At 46.3% G+C, this 15987-nt stretch overlaps 1 protein-coding gene across 1 annotated transcript in view; it reads right to left on the bottom strand.

Moving 5' to 3' along the window:
- Positions 1–11225, bottom strand: part of HCN1 (hyperpolarization activated cyclic nucleotide gated potassium channel 1) — a 363494-nt gene extending 352269 nt beyond the window's left edge. Inside the window, exon 1 of the mRNA XM_038765920.1 lies at positions 10745–11225. Within this exon, the coding sequence (XP_038621848.1) occupies positions 10745–11154 (410 nt within the window). The 5' untranslated portion in view covers positions 11155–11225. The remainder of the gene's footprint in view (positions 1–10744) is intronic.
- Positions 11226–15987: the final 4762 nt, after the last annotated feature.

Below are 15987 nucleotides of genomic sequence, written 5' to 3' on the forward strand. Positions count from 1 at the left end.
AGACCTTTAGAAGGTCACCACTGATTGGCTGAGATGTGTTTATTCATTTTGCCTTAGGTATCTTTTCTTAACACATCTAAGTTCTGCCAGCAAAGAGAAGCAAGACAAATGCTATTATGTTCTGAAATGCTATGTGTCTTTCACATATTTAAAATTCTAGTCTTTGAGGTACAAAAAATATGTGCTTGGGAAAATATCGTGTGTGAGTGTGTGAGTGTGTGTGCGTGCATGCATGTGTGTGTGTGTGCGTGCATGCATGTGTGTGTATGCACCATTCCTCGGCACACTTCCAAAAAAAACTCTGAGGAACATAACCCATAACACTGGCAATGCACTTGACAAAAAGAAACAGTTGTGCAAATTAATCCCTTCTTCATTCCTTGGCCACAAGGAAAACAGTCTCACCAAATTCTGGTGAAAATGGCATTAATCCCCAACCCAGTGGATGGATACAGCTCAATCCAGCTTTGCAGGAGTTGATCCCAAAGAGCTATTCACAGAAACAATTCCCCTGTCTCAGGGTTTCACATAGGGAAGACCATATCCCCTCTTCCCCTGCCCCCCAACCCATCCACCCAAAAGCACTTTTCTCTGGTTTGGAAACCAAAGAGACACTATAATTTTCAAGTCATGTTCCATCGGAGTTGCTTCAGAGTGTCTAGACATTGGTTTTCCACAGCGTGGAATTGAAGAATTTTTCTCTCTCCCTCTTCCTTCCCTTTGATCATCCACAAGGAGTGACTGAAATACTTGGCTCAACAGTTGCAAATAGATGGAGAAGGCAAATCCAAATGTCAGGTCAAAGGGTGATGCAAGAAAAAAGGAGAATGGTTGGTGATGCTGTGGATGGAGGGTGAAGAGAGATCCAGAGTTGATGCTGAGGTGATGCAAGCCATGGCATTATCTGCGACAGAGACATCAGTGGCAGCCTTGTAAAACGTGAGGAAGGAATGGTAAGGAGTCAGAGGCAGACTGACGCCTGGAGCCAAGAATCATGCTGTGCAACTCGCTTCACTTCTCTGGGCCTCTGTGTCCTCATTGGTAAAATGGGGATTCAATACCTCTTCTTCCTACTTAGACTGTGAAATGTGTGGGACAGGGACTCTGGTTGGCCTGATTATCTTGTATCTCCCCCATTGTTCAGTGCAGTGCGTGGCACATTATGCATATGACCATCATTATTTCTTTGCTGACATCTCCTATTCCTAATAGCTGGGTCTCCCTTGCTGATATCCCTCACACTCAGTCCCAAACTCTATCAATCAATTAATTGTATTTTTTGAGGGCTTACTGTGTGCAGGACACTGTATTAAGGGCTTGAGAGAGTACAACACAACAATATAACAGACAGATTCCCTGCCCACAATGAGCTTACAGTCTCTACAGTCTAGAGAGGGAGGGGGACATTAATAGAATAGAATATAAATAAATAAATTATGGATATATACATGAGGACTGTCGGGGTGGTGAAGAAAGGGAGCAAGTCGGGGTGGTGCAGAAGGGAGCAGGGAAAAGAGGAAATGAGGGCTTAGACAGGGAAGGCCTTTTGGAGGAGATGTTCCTTCAATAAGGCGCAACAAAACTTCAGGAAGAGCATCTGTCTCTGTTGGCTTCCAATCTTTCATCCAATTCCTTCACTCTGACCACCAGTAGTTTCCAGTGCTTGCCCGTATCTCTCAAGAAGTAGATTGCCTGCAAAATCATTTGTTCACCTATGTCTTATGGTTTAACTGATTCAAACAGGCAATGGAGATTACTACCAGGAAAATGCTTTGTACTGTTTATTCGAGAGTTTGAAGAAAACTTTCCTAAATACCCTGTGGGATAACAGAATGTATCTTTTAATCCTTGAATTACTCATTCGGCTGACAAGAACTTCTGGATCTCTTTCAAAATTTCTCAGTATGTTTTATTCTAAGTCTTTCAAATCAAGATGACTTTATCTTAGTTTTTGACCTTTTGACCTTCTTTAAGGTATTTAGAGTGGAATTTTTCAGTGCAGAGGGTGATTGTTCATGTTTGTTGCAAACATACTGTGAAACACTCACTGGAATGGGTCAAACGTCGCCAATTTAGAGAACATTTAGGATGTATTTGAAAATTATTGATTCCTTTTCCTGTTCCTCCAAAGGGTACAGTAGAAAGAATGTCATATATGATATCCCTAACTTTTAGTCAAGGTAATAGTTATTAAAAAAACAAACACTCTGTAGTAATAAATTATTCATCTCTAAATTGCAGTGGTCCTCTAGACTGCACTTGTTTTGGGCAGGGAGATGTGTCTGCTAATTCTGTTGTATGGTACTCTCCTAAGCACTTAGTACAGTCCTCTGCACATAGTAAGCACTCAATAAATACCATATATTTATTGGAAACTAAGCAATTTGACAGCTACATATTGGCATTAGTGATGATTATTTTAATAAGGACATTTAGAACATTAAAAAAGAGTGAAATTATCAATTAAATAGTTTTCCTGAAACAAAAAAAAGTTGATGCTGGGTATTTCTTTTTTTTGGCCAGAAATAATGCCTAATACAAGCAAAGGCTTTTGTGAATAATTACTCAAGCCTACAATAGCCCTAAATCCCAGGGATAAGGTGTTTCAGAGATAATAAAATAGAGGCCTGAATATTCAGTGTACCAACAAAAACCAGAACTGAAACTCAAAACTTTATATGGCTAGTACCTGCCTCTTTAAATACTCTGAATAAGTGCTAAAACTTAGCTGTAAGACCATGAGGCCTATTTCACAAAATTCTCATAATCTGGGGAGATTATATTGTATTCATTCACAAGATGACACCATGAATACACTGAGGTGGGGAATCTCAATTTTCCTCAAAACAACACCCATCTGGCATAAAAATGGGACTTCAGTAGGAATATCTGTTTAGCAAAAAAAAAAAAATACAGTGATTCTAATAAACTTATTCATGGGCAGAGAAAAATTTGTGGTTACTGCATGGATCATGACTCAGATCTTCTGACACCTAAGATTTCTGCTTAGTTCACTGTGTGTGTGTGTGTGTGTGTGTGTGTGTGTGTTGTGTGTGTACTGAGCTGTCCTTCAATTTTAGAGTTGATGCTACTGACTGTCAAGATCCTATCCACACGTATGACTGCAAGTGAAAAGACTAATGAGTAACTGACACTCCCTCCTACACTGCTTGCCTGTAAAGATAAATACTTACTGCACTGAGGTTGTTTCTTACAGAAGTCTGTCTCGGATAATCGAGTGTGCTTTGTTGTCCCAGTTTTTGCGAAGCCAATCGCTCAAGGAAAGCAGCTCTTCACCCCTGTTACTGTCTGCCCAGATGGCCTGACTCCACTGGATTTTCAAGGTTGATCTGGGTAGCTGTGAGAATTACTTAATAACAACAATGGTGGTATCTTTTAAGTGATTACTAATAATAATAATGGCATTTGTTAAGTGCTTACTATGTGCAAAGCACTGTTCTAAGTACTGGGGAGGATATAAAGGTGATCGGGTTGTCCCACGTGGGACTCACAGCCTTAATCCCCATTTTACAGATGAGGTAATTTAGGCCCAGAGAAGTGAAGTGGCTTGTCCAAAGTCACACAGCTGACAATTGGTGGGGCCGGAATTAGAACCTATGACATCTGCCTCCCAAGCCTGTGCTCTTTCCACTGAGCCACGAAGTATGTGCCAGGCACTGTACTAAGCACTGGGGTAGTAGATCCAAGGAAACTGGGTGGACACAATCCCTGTCCCACATTGAGCTCTCAGTCTTCATCCCCATTTTACAGATAAAGTAACTGAGGCACAGAGAAGTGACGTGACTTGCCCAGGGTCATATAACAGATAAGTGGTTGAGCTGGACTCACAGCCCAAGTAGGAGAGAGAACAGGTATTAAATCTCTATTTTACAGATGTAGCAACTGAGGCAAAGAGAAGTTAAGTGACTTGCCCAAGGACACACCAGGACTATTGACAAATCAAGGCAGTGTCAATGGCTGCAGTTGTCCCCTAATGCCTCAGAGGGAAGGTCTACAATCAACAGCATCATCATCATCATCTTGTTCAAGGTTTACTGAACACTTATTGTCCATTTATTCATTCATTCAATCGTATTTATTGAGTGCTTACTGTGTGCAGTGCACCGTACTAAGTGCTTGGATAGTACAATACAGCAATAAAGAGAGACAATCCCTGCCCACAACAGGCTTACAGTCTAGAGGGGGACTGTACTAGGTTCCTTGAACAGATGAAAAAGGCATAATCCCTACACTCTACTAGGGAAGCAGGCCTATTGATAGTTAACAATAATACTGAGCAGTTGGCTTTGTAAAAAGTTATAGAGAATAACCGTAACATGAATAATAGTGGTATTTGTTGAGCATTTATGTACTAAACACTGAGCTAGATACAAGACAATCATATCAGACACCTTTCCTGTCTAACATTCATTCATTCAATCGTATTTACTGAATGCTCAGTGAGTGCAGAGCACTAAACTAAGTGCTTGGGAGAGTTCAATACAACAAGAAACAGACCAATTCCCTGCCAACAACCAGCTTACAGTCTAGAAGAGAGTGATTTAATAATGACAGTATTTGTTAAGTGCTTACTATGTGCCAAGCACTGTTCTAAACACTGGGGTAGATACAAGGTTCTCAGGTTGTCCCACGTGGGGCTCAGTCTTAATCCCCGTTTTACAGATGTGGTAACTGAGGCACAGAGAATTTAAGTGACTTGCCCAAAGTCACACAGCTAACAAAGTGGCAGTGGTGGGATTAGAACCCACGACCTCTGATTCCCAAGCCTGGGGTCTTTCCACTAAGCCATGCTGCTTCCTGTCCTGATTTGAGGTCAATAATTTGACCCCAATAGACAGGATTTTTGTATTATTTTTAAATCAGCCTTTTTACTTTAGCTATGAACACTTGATCTTCAGGAGAGTGTCACTTTTGTACAAAAGGTCAAAAAGGTCCACGTTAGGTTACCTGAAAATATTTCCCCAGAATGCCAAAGTGACAAGGCAAGAAAAGCATGCAAGACATTTGCTACCACAAAACTCAGTGTTATGCATGGTGGATGCTGATTAATGGTTAACCGTGAAAATGCAAAGTTACCTCTGAATCTTTTGAAAATATTTTGAAAGTTTAATGGTCCACAAATTTCAAATTGTCCAGGCAAAGAGAGTCATTCTTGGAAGTACAGTTCGAGCGCTTGGTGCAACTGAAAATAACTCCATTACTTACCACATAAAGATTTCCCTTCATTACTCAGGCCTCCACATCTAAAATATAAGATGCAATCTAATGTTTTCTTAGGTATGTTGAACTACAGAATAAAATACTGGCCCAAAAAGTGTTCTGCCAACTGATTTAATCATCTGGCATAATTTGGACTAGTTTTATAAAGGCTTCTGTTGAAAAGATTCAGAACTTGTTACCGGCAGTTTTTACGTACTGGTACTATATTAAATACTTTATGTACTAACTAGATTAATTTTTCTGCTAATTCCCATCATAGTCCTTATTATACATTAACTTGTAAATGAAGTACTATAAAATAAACAAGCAGAGGAATTAATCCAATTATAACAGTCAGATGAGTGTTATGGTTGTCTATTGGATCAGAGTTTCTTTAAAATCCAGATTTTGAAAACACACAAGTGCCATGAAGTAAGTAGTAATTGTTCAATCTGGCATTTGGTAATGGCTCCAAATTCACAAACAACTCTGTAATCCAAAGGACATGCTGAGGGGAAAACTGTCAGATAAACTATGTTGAAAGTGTTACTACAATTGGGGCAACCATTATTCAACACGGAGAAAAAGATTAATAATTTAAACAAACATCTTTCAGCTTTATTAAGACCCTAGTAAATGATCATGGTTCAATATAGATGTTCCATTATTTTTCTAGTACTGATGCTAGAATAAATTGTAACTCAAATATTTATATTTACAAGACAGACTCCTAACACGGTGAAGATGAGAAAGAACATCTCATCTAGGCTTATAATGTCAGTAATCACAGCTGGTCGATTTTCCCCCAGCATATCAGAGAACGTACCGTATGCATTCAAAGCAAAGGTATTATAATCGTTCTATAATCAGCCCCCTAAACCCAGAAGATTGAATTTGTTTTCCGGAGAGAGAATATTGGAAAGGAATGGTTCCTTCATACCAGAAATGCGTAATATTTGTGGAACTTCCTTTCCCCGGTGTACACACCACTGATGCTAAAGCCTGACATCGCTATGGGATTGGCAGCATTTCAGCCATGCCAACCCAGCATGCCAGGTGCAGAATGCCAGAAAGGCTGGAAGCACCAAAGGTGACTCACGGGCTCCTGAGTCTTTAGAGATTGATTACCCAATGAGCTTTGCACTTCACAGTTCCCACCTTGAAGACATTATGGCATAAACCCAACTACATCATCGGAACAGTACTGTCGCATGATCCCCAGAAGACAATGTTTAATTTTAAAGGGATCTGTTTCTCATGATCTCATACTCAGTGATTTAGTCTAAGACAGAAAAAGTGACCAGGATACAATAAAAGAAAAAAATATGCCACTCTGCTTTCAGGCTGATCGCTGCTGATCCAATATTAATTCCTTTTCATATTATCCCCAATCCATCTGAAACCTCAGATTTTCCCTCATAGCCGTAGTTCATCGGGGTGGCCCTGAGAGAGAAGCTAGGTTATTTCCTTTTGAGGGAATTGGCCCTAAGCTTGCTTCTCTTTCCACTCTTCTTTTCCTCCCCTCTTCCCAAAACCTTCTCCATGCTCAAGGCCCTGTTAGTGATGCACCTTCCCGGAGCACCCAAAGCCCAGCCGACTTTCATCTTGTGCTTACGCTGCCTGGAGGGAGGAATGGCCCAGGCTTAGCAACAATATGTTCTCTGCCTGCAGTGAGGAGAAAGAGTGTAATTCCACCCACCTCGCTGGGAGTCTAGCCCACATCCTTCAAGATAAAAGGGCCAACTGGATGAACATAATCATGCCCACAATTCCGCTCTGCTCTTGTCCACCTTCGACCTGAGCCCCACGCCCCTTCACTCCTTTCCCCAGGCCCAGCCTGGGGAAAACCCACATACTAACCTACCTCCCAGAGGGACAAGAACTGTACAGAACTGTAACCTGAACAGTTTACCAGAACTGTACTGATTCTTTGTCTCATAAATACAGGGCTGAATCTTGAGTGCCTTTCCTGCAACTCGTGCCAACTTCCACTCTCAGGAGGAATCGTCTTTTTTGCCTCAGGGCTCAAGTTATTCACCTGGGCAATGAGGGAGACACTTTAATCTTTCCAAGTCACTGGAGTAATGGTGCTTTTGTACTCTGGTAGCCAGAAAGAGTACCCACGTAAGCTCCGACAAGCTGAACAGGAAGAAACCTCAGCACTGTGGGGAATAGGGACTCAATTTAAAACATTATGATTCAGGAGTTCACACAGGGCTACACCATTTTACCTGTCTGATATGACCAGTGTTTTATTTCTTGATGGTATCGGTACTCTGGGCTAGCTCATCAGTAAATAAGTTTTTGAACATGCTGAAATTGTACTTGTAAATATATGGTACAAATAAGAGACAGCTGTAAATGATTTCAGAGGCAAAGCATCCCATTATTGATTTTTAATAACAATTGGAGCATTTCAGTGAGTTTGATAACTGGACATCTGAACATTTCCAATCCAAACTTGCTCTTCTCCAAGGTACTCTCACTTGCCAGTTTATTTTATTAGATATCTTTGAGTTCCTCATGAAAATCACCTGAAATGAATTTGGAACACTGGAAGTCTTCTTTTTAAAGAAGCACTTTTGATGAGAGCCAGATTGAATCGAATAAAAGAAACACAACATATCTGTTACTTGAGCCGGAGTTGTTAACAGCGAGATCACTCAAAATTCCTCGCTTATCAAGAGGAATTGTGGAACTTTATTTTAATCCAGGAACAATTTCCTTTGTATTGGTGTTTGCCTGGAAATGAGACAGCTTTTGGCTAATTGGCAGAATTACGTTCCTTGGAAATTTGGACTCTATTTCTTCTAATTTTTGCACATTTATTGAAACTTGGAATTACTCTCTATCGCTTCACCTAAAGGACACTTTAAGTTTTAATCTATGGAGAATGTTCTATCATAAATATGTGCATCTAGATACCTATCAGTATAAAGCCCCAGATGAGGTCTTCTGCCCAGTTTTACAAATTGCCACAGAATCTGGACACAGAGAGTGGAAACGGTCCATGCTCATTTCAAATCCCCTCGCTCTGCATCTCTCACCGTTGTGCCCAATTTTAGCCTTTGTGACACTACAAGGCTAGAAGACCTTTTTCTCTCTGGGACAAGGTCACTTCCAAGTTTGGCTCTCCCAGCGTCTCTTCCTACTGGAGAAAACACGTTAGAGTCTTTGGCACGCCTTCTTAATTTGAAAATCCTTTCAAACGACCTATTAATGGACCAGGGCTAAAAAGGTCAGTGGGTTTTTAACATTCCCCGATTCAGCCTCCACTATGCCCTTTTCAAATAAGAACATGCAAAATACACACAGACAGACACACACCCAGACACCAGCACACATCTAGAAGAGGAGATAAATGAGGCTTCTGATTTCCGAGAGGCAGTCAATATCCGTAAAGACAAAGCCAAACGGCCTGATTGTAGTTGGCAGGATCCGGGCTTGGCATTCAGAACCGCGGACAGATCCTGAAATCCCCTGGCTCCTATTCCCCTTCCCCTCAAGTGGCCGGCCCTCTCCTCCATCCATTCCATCCTATCTCTTGAGGGCTTACTGGTTGCACAGCACTGGACTATGCGCTCGGGAAAGTCCAATGCAAACAATCAACAGATGATTGCGTGCCAAGGACAAGCTGGCTGTCTCAGTTGCAGACGGTTTGCAGATTGGCATAACCTAGGAAATTTAAGAGCGAAGCAGCCCACTCTCCTTTCTTTCTCCCAACTGCCTCGAAAAATCCCTGCAACCCAAATGCCAAGAGTAAAGGGCTCAATCGGTGCCACCCATGGAGGGAACCGGCATCTTTGCTCCGGAGGTCCTTTTCTTTAAATTGCTGTCGCTGTCCAGCAATCAGCCAGTTGTGGGTTAAGGGAGGCTGCGGGCGCACTCTAAGAGCATCCAGACCTTGACCTTCACTTGGGGGGCTTCCAAACGTGCGTGCAAACCGAGAGGGGCCTGGGAAGACCCCTTCCCCCTCCTCCCCGTACCCTTTTCCCCTGGCACAAGGCAGCAGCATGGCTTGGTGGAAAGAGCCCGGGCTTGGGAGTCAGAGGATGTGGATTCTAATCCTGCCACTTGTTTGCTGTGTGACCTTGGTCAAGTCACTTCACTGTGTCTCAGTTACCTCATCTGTAAAACGGGGAAAAAAGTGTGAGCCCCACGTGGGACAACCTGATTACCCGGTATCTACCCCAGCGCTTCGAAAAGGGCTTAGCACATAGTAAGCGCTTACTATTAATTATTATTATTAAGGCAGCCCCGGGGGGCGCCCCAAGTAGCTCCGTGGCAACAGCCCGGGCTGGGGAGTCAGAGGACATGGGTTCGAATCCTCCCTCCGCCCCTTACCTATGTGACCTTGGGCAAGCCACTTCACTTCTCTGGGCCTCGGTTACCTCATCTGGAAAATGGGAATGAAGCCTGGAAGCCCCACGTAGGAAAACCTGATGACCTTATATCTACCCCTGCGCTTGGAACAGTGCTTGGCACACAGTAAGCGCTTAACAAATACCATTATTATTATTATTAGTTTCTGTGCTTTAGTAACCTCCTCCGTATAATGAGGATGAAGAATGTGAGCCCCACATGGGACAACCTGATGACCTTGTATCTACTCCAGCGCTTCGCACACAGTAAGCGCTTAACAATGATGATGATAATGGCATTTGTTAAGCACTTACTATGTGCAAAGCACTGTTCTAAGCGCTGGGGGGATACGAGGTGATCAGGTTGTCGCACGTGGGGCTCACAAATCTTAATCCCCATTTTAAAGATGAGGTCACTGAGGCCCAGAGAAGTTAAGTGGCTTGCCCAAGGTCACATAGCTGACAAGTGGCGCGGCCGGGATTCGAATCGATGACCTCTGACTCCCAAGCCCGTGCTCTTTCCACTGAGCCACGCTGCTTCTCGTACCATCATAATCATCATTATTATTATTATTATCACCCCTGGTGTGGGCGTCAAGGACAGGGCTGAGCCTTCCAGCGTTTAGAACAGTGCTTAGCACATAGTAAGCGCTTACCAAATACCATTATGATGATTATTATTGTCCTCCGGCAGTCAGGGCGACCCCGGGTCGGGGGTGGGGACCCCCAGGCAACCCCTTTGCTCCCAGGATGGGGGGAGTAGGGCTAACCTGGGAAGGGGGAGGGAAGGGAGGGAGACGCCCCTGTCCCACGGGGGTGGTCGGCACAGCCAAGATCCCAGGCTGGGGACCCCTTCCTGGCCCCAGGGTGGGTCTGGGGACCCTCCAAGCACCCCAACACCAAACTCCTTAGCCAAGACCATTTGGGCTTCGCACCTCGCCCAGCAGGAACGAGCACCTGCCTGGGGGCGAACTTTCCCGCCACCAGGGGGCGCCAACATTGCCTCCCTTCCACCCCCTGCCCCGCCGCTAAGGGGCGCTCTGCAGCCAGATGCAGGAGATGCAGGGTTTGCATAAGGTTGCATGAGAGTTGCACAGGGTTGCATGGGGATGCATGGGAGTGCACGGGGGTGCATGGGGGGGGGGTACCCCACCAGCTCTCACCTGAAGTCACTATACGGGTGGATGATCCAGAAGCCTGCAGTTTTAACCCGTTCCTGCTCCTTCTCCACCGCCTTCTGGCTGCCGAACATGCGGAGGGAGAATTTGTTGACGCCCGGCTGCAGCATGGAGGTGAACTGCCGCTGCATGAAGCCGTAGGGGCGCCGCGGCCCCTCGGCCTCCTCCTCGCCGGCCCCGCCGGGCTCCTCGCCCGCCCCGCCGCCGTCCACCTTGAAGCTCACCGAGTTGCCGTGTTCCTTGGGGCCGGGGCTGCCCGGCCTCTTCTCGGCCCCGGCCCCGGCCGTGACGGCGGTGGCGGGGCCGGACGCGGGGGGCTTCGCCGGGAAGCCGCCGCCGCCGCCGCCGCCGTGCCGCCCTCCGGGCGACGAGTTGGGCTTCCCGCCGCCTTCCATGCCGGGGCGCGAACGGGGTCCGGCCGCTCACTCCGGGGGGATGGAGAGGAGCCGGGCCGCCCGCTGCCCAACCGGACCCGAACCGGACCGCGCCTCCTCCCTCCTGCTCCCGTTCCTGCTCCTCCTGCTCCTGCTCCCGCTCCTGCTCCCGCCGCCGCCGCCGCCGCCGCCGAGAGACAGCCGCCGCTGCGCCCGCGCCCCCTGCCGGCCGCTCCCCGACACCGCCTCCTGCCGCCGCCGCCGCCGCCTCCGCCGCTGCACCCGCGCCGCCTGCCGGCCGCTCCCCGACCCCGCCTCCTGCCGCCGCCGCCTCCGCCGCTGCGCTCCCGCGCCCCCTGCCGGCCGCTCCCCGACCCGGCCGGCCCTGCCTCCGAGCCGAGAGCCGCTGCGCTCCCGCGCCCCCTGCCGGCCGCCCCCCGATTCCGCCGCCGCCGCCGCCGATCTTGGAGCCGCTGCGCTCCCGCGCCCCCTGCGCCCCCTGCTGCCCCCGCCAGAAACTGCAGGCTTCTGGATCATCCACCCGTACAGTGACTTCAGGTGAGAGCCGGGTGCGGGGGGGGGGTGGCTACCCCCCATGCCCTCCCATGCACCCCCGCATGCAAACCCATGCAACCTTATGCAATCCCTGCACCTGGCGGTGGGTGTGTGTGTGTGTCGGGAGGATCAAAGTGCAAGGAAGAGCCGAAAGGACACCACCAAGCGCTCAGTACAGCGCTTTGCACACAGTAAGCGCTGAGCATAGAGCTTTGCACACAGTAAGCGCTCAGTTCAACGCTTTGCACTGTAAGCGCTCAGTACAGTGCTTTGCATACAGTAAGTGCTCAGAACATCGCTCTGCACACAGTAAGCGCTCAGTACAGTGCTTTGCACCGTAAGCGTTCAGTACAGCACTCTGCACACAGCGCTCAATTCAGCACTTTGCACCATAAGCGCTCAGTACAGCGCTTTGCATACAGTAAATGCTTAGTTCAACGCTTTGCACCGTAAGGGCTCAGTACAACACTTTGCACCCAGTAAGCACTCACTACAGCAATTTGCACACAGTAAGCAATCAGTTCAACGCTTTGCACCCAGTAAGCGCTCAGTACAGCGCTCTGCACACAGTAAGCGCTCAGCACAGCGCTCTGCACACAGTGCTCAGTTCAACACTTTGAACCATAATCGCTCGGTACAGCGCTTTGCACCCAGTAAGCGCTCAGTTCAACGCTTTGCCCCGTAGGCGCTCAGTACAGCGCTTTGCATCCAGTAAGCACTCAGTACAGCGCTTTGCATCCAGTAAGCACTCAGTACAGCCCTTTGCACACCGTAAGTGCTCAGCACAGCGCTTTTCACACAGCAAGCGTTCAGTTCAACGCTTCGCACCGTAAGCGCTCAATACAGCGATTTGCACACAGTAAACACTCAGTTCAACTCTTTGCACCGTAAGTGCTCAGTACAGTGCTTTGCACACAGTAATAGCGCAGTACAGCGCTTTGCACACTGTAAGCGCTCAGCACAGCACTCTACTCACAGTAAGCGCTCAGTTCAATGCTTTGCACTGTAAGCGCTTAGTACAGCTCTTTGCACACAGTTAGCGCTCAATAGGTAGGCTCGAATGGATGCTGGCTTCTCCCTGCTCTGCAGAGCCAAGGTACACCCCCTGGGAGGGGCAGGGGCTTCTCTCTTCCCTTTCTCTTCTCCTTCTCTTCTTCTCTCTCTTCTCTTTTCTCTTCTCTCTTCTATTTCTCTTCTATCTTCTCCTCTCTCTTTTTCTTCTCCTTCTCTCTCTCTCCTCTTCCTCTTCTTCATTCATTCACTCAATCGTATTTATTGAGCACTTACTGTGTGCAGAGCACTGTACTAAGCACTTGCAGCTTCTGTCCTCCTCCTGCCAGCATCAGTGTCCATGAACACGACCACGTTCTCTCTGCCCTACTCTGCCCTGCCCTGAACTTGGCAAACACAAGTCCAAGAGGCCCCGGAACCACCTTCCAGCATGGGCCATTGAATGCTCCTCAACCAGCTGAAAAAGTCAGTGACTTTAATGATAATAATAACAATGATACCACGACAATTATTATAATACAACAACAATCGTTATAATACAACAACCATAATACAACAGTAACAATAATATAATAACATGATAAAATTAATGATAATAATACATGTACTTGTTAGAAGCAGAAGGCGGCAATGGTAAACCACTTCCGTATTTTTACCAAGAAAACTCTATGGATACACCACCAGAACAATTGCAGATCATCATCGGTATTTATTGAGCACTTACTGCGAGCAGAGCACTGTACTAAGCGCTTGGGATGGCACAACAGAGTTGGTAGACATGTTGCCTGCCTGCAACGAGTTTACGGTGGAAATGAAAAGTTGGCACCTCTGATCTCAAGCCTAATTACGATCCACCTTTTTCAGAACTGCGGTCTAAAGACTGACACAGACCATACCGGCTAACTCGCCATACAGGGGCATTTTGGGAGAGATGTGCCCGTGGAGTCACTATGGATCGGAGATGTCTTGTCTTATGCCATCGAGTTGTTTCCAACTCAGCGACACCACGGGCACATCTCTCCCAGAATGCCCCGCTCTCCATCTGCAATCATTCTGGTAGTGGATCCATGGAGTTTTCTTGATAAAAATATGGAAGTGGTTTATCATTGCTGCCCTCGGCGCAGTAGACTCGAGTCTCCACCCTTGACTCTCTCCCATGCCGCTGCTGCCCAACATGGGTGAGTTTTGACTTAGAGCAGATTGCCTTCCACTCGCCTCTGCTTAACTCTCCCTCCCATAGCTGAGACTGGTAGACAACAGGAAACTCTCCAGGTATGACCCTGAGAAGGGGGTTGAAGATTACTCCACAGCATAAAACAATTCAAAACTTGTTAGTGCATATTCTGTGCCAAGTACTGGTATTGATTGAATGAATGAATTGATAAAATACAGATAAAATTCCCATCCCACATTAGACTTTACCACTTTAAGGGGGAGGGGAATTTTTTTTTATCCCCATTATAAAGATGAGGAAACTGAGGTGCAGAAAAATTAAATCACTTTCCCAAGATCCTACAGCAGGCAAACAGCAGATAGGGGATTAGAACTCATGTCTCCTGACTCCCAGCCCTGGGCTCTTTCTGCTAGGTAAACGAGTCTCAGAATTATCAGTGGTATCTGAGCACTTACTGGGTACACAGCACCATACTAAGCGCTTGGGAGAGTACAATCCAGAGTTGGTAGACAGACTCTCCTTGCTTCTGAGGCTGAGATCTTATGTGGGCCAGGGCCTTGGATCCACACACAGCGTTTAGCACAGACTAAAGGTTAATAAGTGTCACTTAAAAACCACTCAGGAAAGGAAAACTTATTCCCTAGGGTCTGTTGCATCATGAATCCTTCTGCATTCCAGGTGTTAATCATTCTTCCATCAGAGACGCAATCACACAGTAATAGTAAGCAATTACTCAGAGTTAGGAATAGGAGCCAGGTGTACTCCAGAGAACTTGGAAACTCAGGCTAGAAATGGCTCACAGATACCTTTTTTTTTTTTTACCAAATCCACTCTAAACTATACTTCCCCAGCAATTCTGATGAGCCTCATGCAAAATCAAATCAAAAACCTGACTAAAGTTCAAATACTTTCAGCACCTGTTTTGGAAGTGTTGGGGCTCCTTGGAGAAGAGGAGAGGAAAGGGAGGCTTCAAGAGAAGGAAGGGGACACCTAGGAGCAGGGGAAATGGGATTTGGAAGGAGAAATGGAGAAAAAAAACAACTTCAGCAGGATTATTTTCTGTCTCTATTGTTCAGTCTCAAGAACTGCCTCTCACTTTTGATCTCACAGTTCAGGCTTTGAGTTTGCCTTATTATTAAGTGAGGTTGACATGGGAGCGGAAATAAGTGGACAACACAATCCCCTACTCCATCACGTGGGGGGCATAAGGCACTAAAGGGAATAAAAACCACAAGAGCCCTTCCTATTCCTACCCCTATCCTGCATTTCAGCCTCTACAGGGCAGGGTCCTTCACGTTAATTCATTCAATTCACTAAGCTGTATTTACTGAGCACTTAGTACAGCACTGTGCTAATTTCTCAAGCACTGTAGTAAGCTCTTGAACTTGTCCATCTCCATCCCCTTCATGGAACATTCCCAGACTATAATGTTGAATAGTAAGCTGCCGCGATTGAATTTATTCATTCATTCGATCGTATTTATTGAGTGCTTACTGTGTGCAGAGCACTGTACTAAGCACTTGGAAAGTACAATTCAGCAACAGATAGAGACAATCCATACCCAACAGTGGGCTCACAGTCTAGAAGGGGGAGACAGACAACAAAACAAAACAAGTAGACAGTCATCAATAGCATTAAAATAGATTAATAGAATTATAGATATATACACAACATTAATAAAATAAATGGAATAATAAATATATACAAATATACACAAAGGCTGTGGGGTGTGGAAGGGGATACAGCAGATGGAGGGAGTAGGGGCAATGGGAAGGGGAGGAGGAGCAAAGGAAAAGGGGGGCTCAGTCTGGGAAGGCTTCCTGGAGGAGGTGAGCTCTAAGTAGGGCTTTGAAGCGGGGAAGAGAGCTAGTTTGGCCGATTTGGGGAGGGAAGGCATTCCAGGCTAGAGGTAGGATGTGGGCCGGGGGTTGACGGCAGGACAGGCCAGAACAAGACCCAGTGAGGAGGTTAGTGGCAGCAGAGGAGCGGAGGGTGTGGGCTGGGCTGGAGAAGGAGAGAAGAGAGGTGAGGTAGGAGGGGGCAAGGGGATGGACAATTTTAGGGACCAAGGCTTTTTGCTTAATTATACTAATTAATTACTAATTGTACTACTT

This window comes from Tachyglossus aculeatus, chromosome 23 (genome assembly GCF_015852505.1).
Source record: "Tachyglossus aculeatus isolate mTacAcu1 chromosome 23, mTacAcu1.pri, whole genome shotgun sequence".
Lineage (NCBI taxonomy): Eukaryota > Metazoa > Chordata > Mammalia > Monotremata > Tachyglossidae > Tachyglossus > Tachyglossus aculeatus.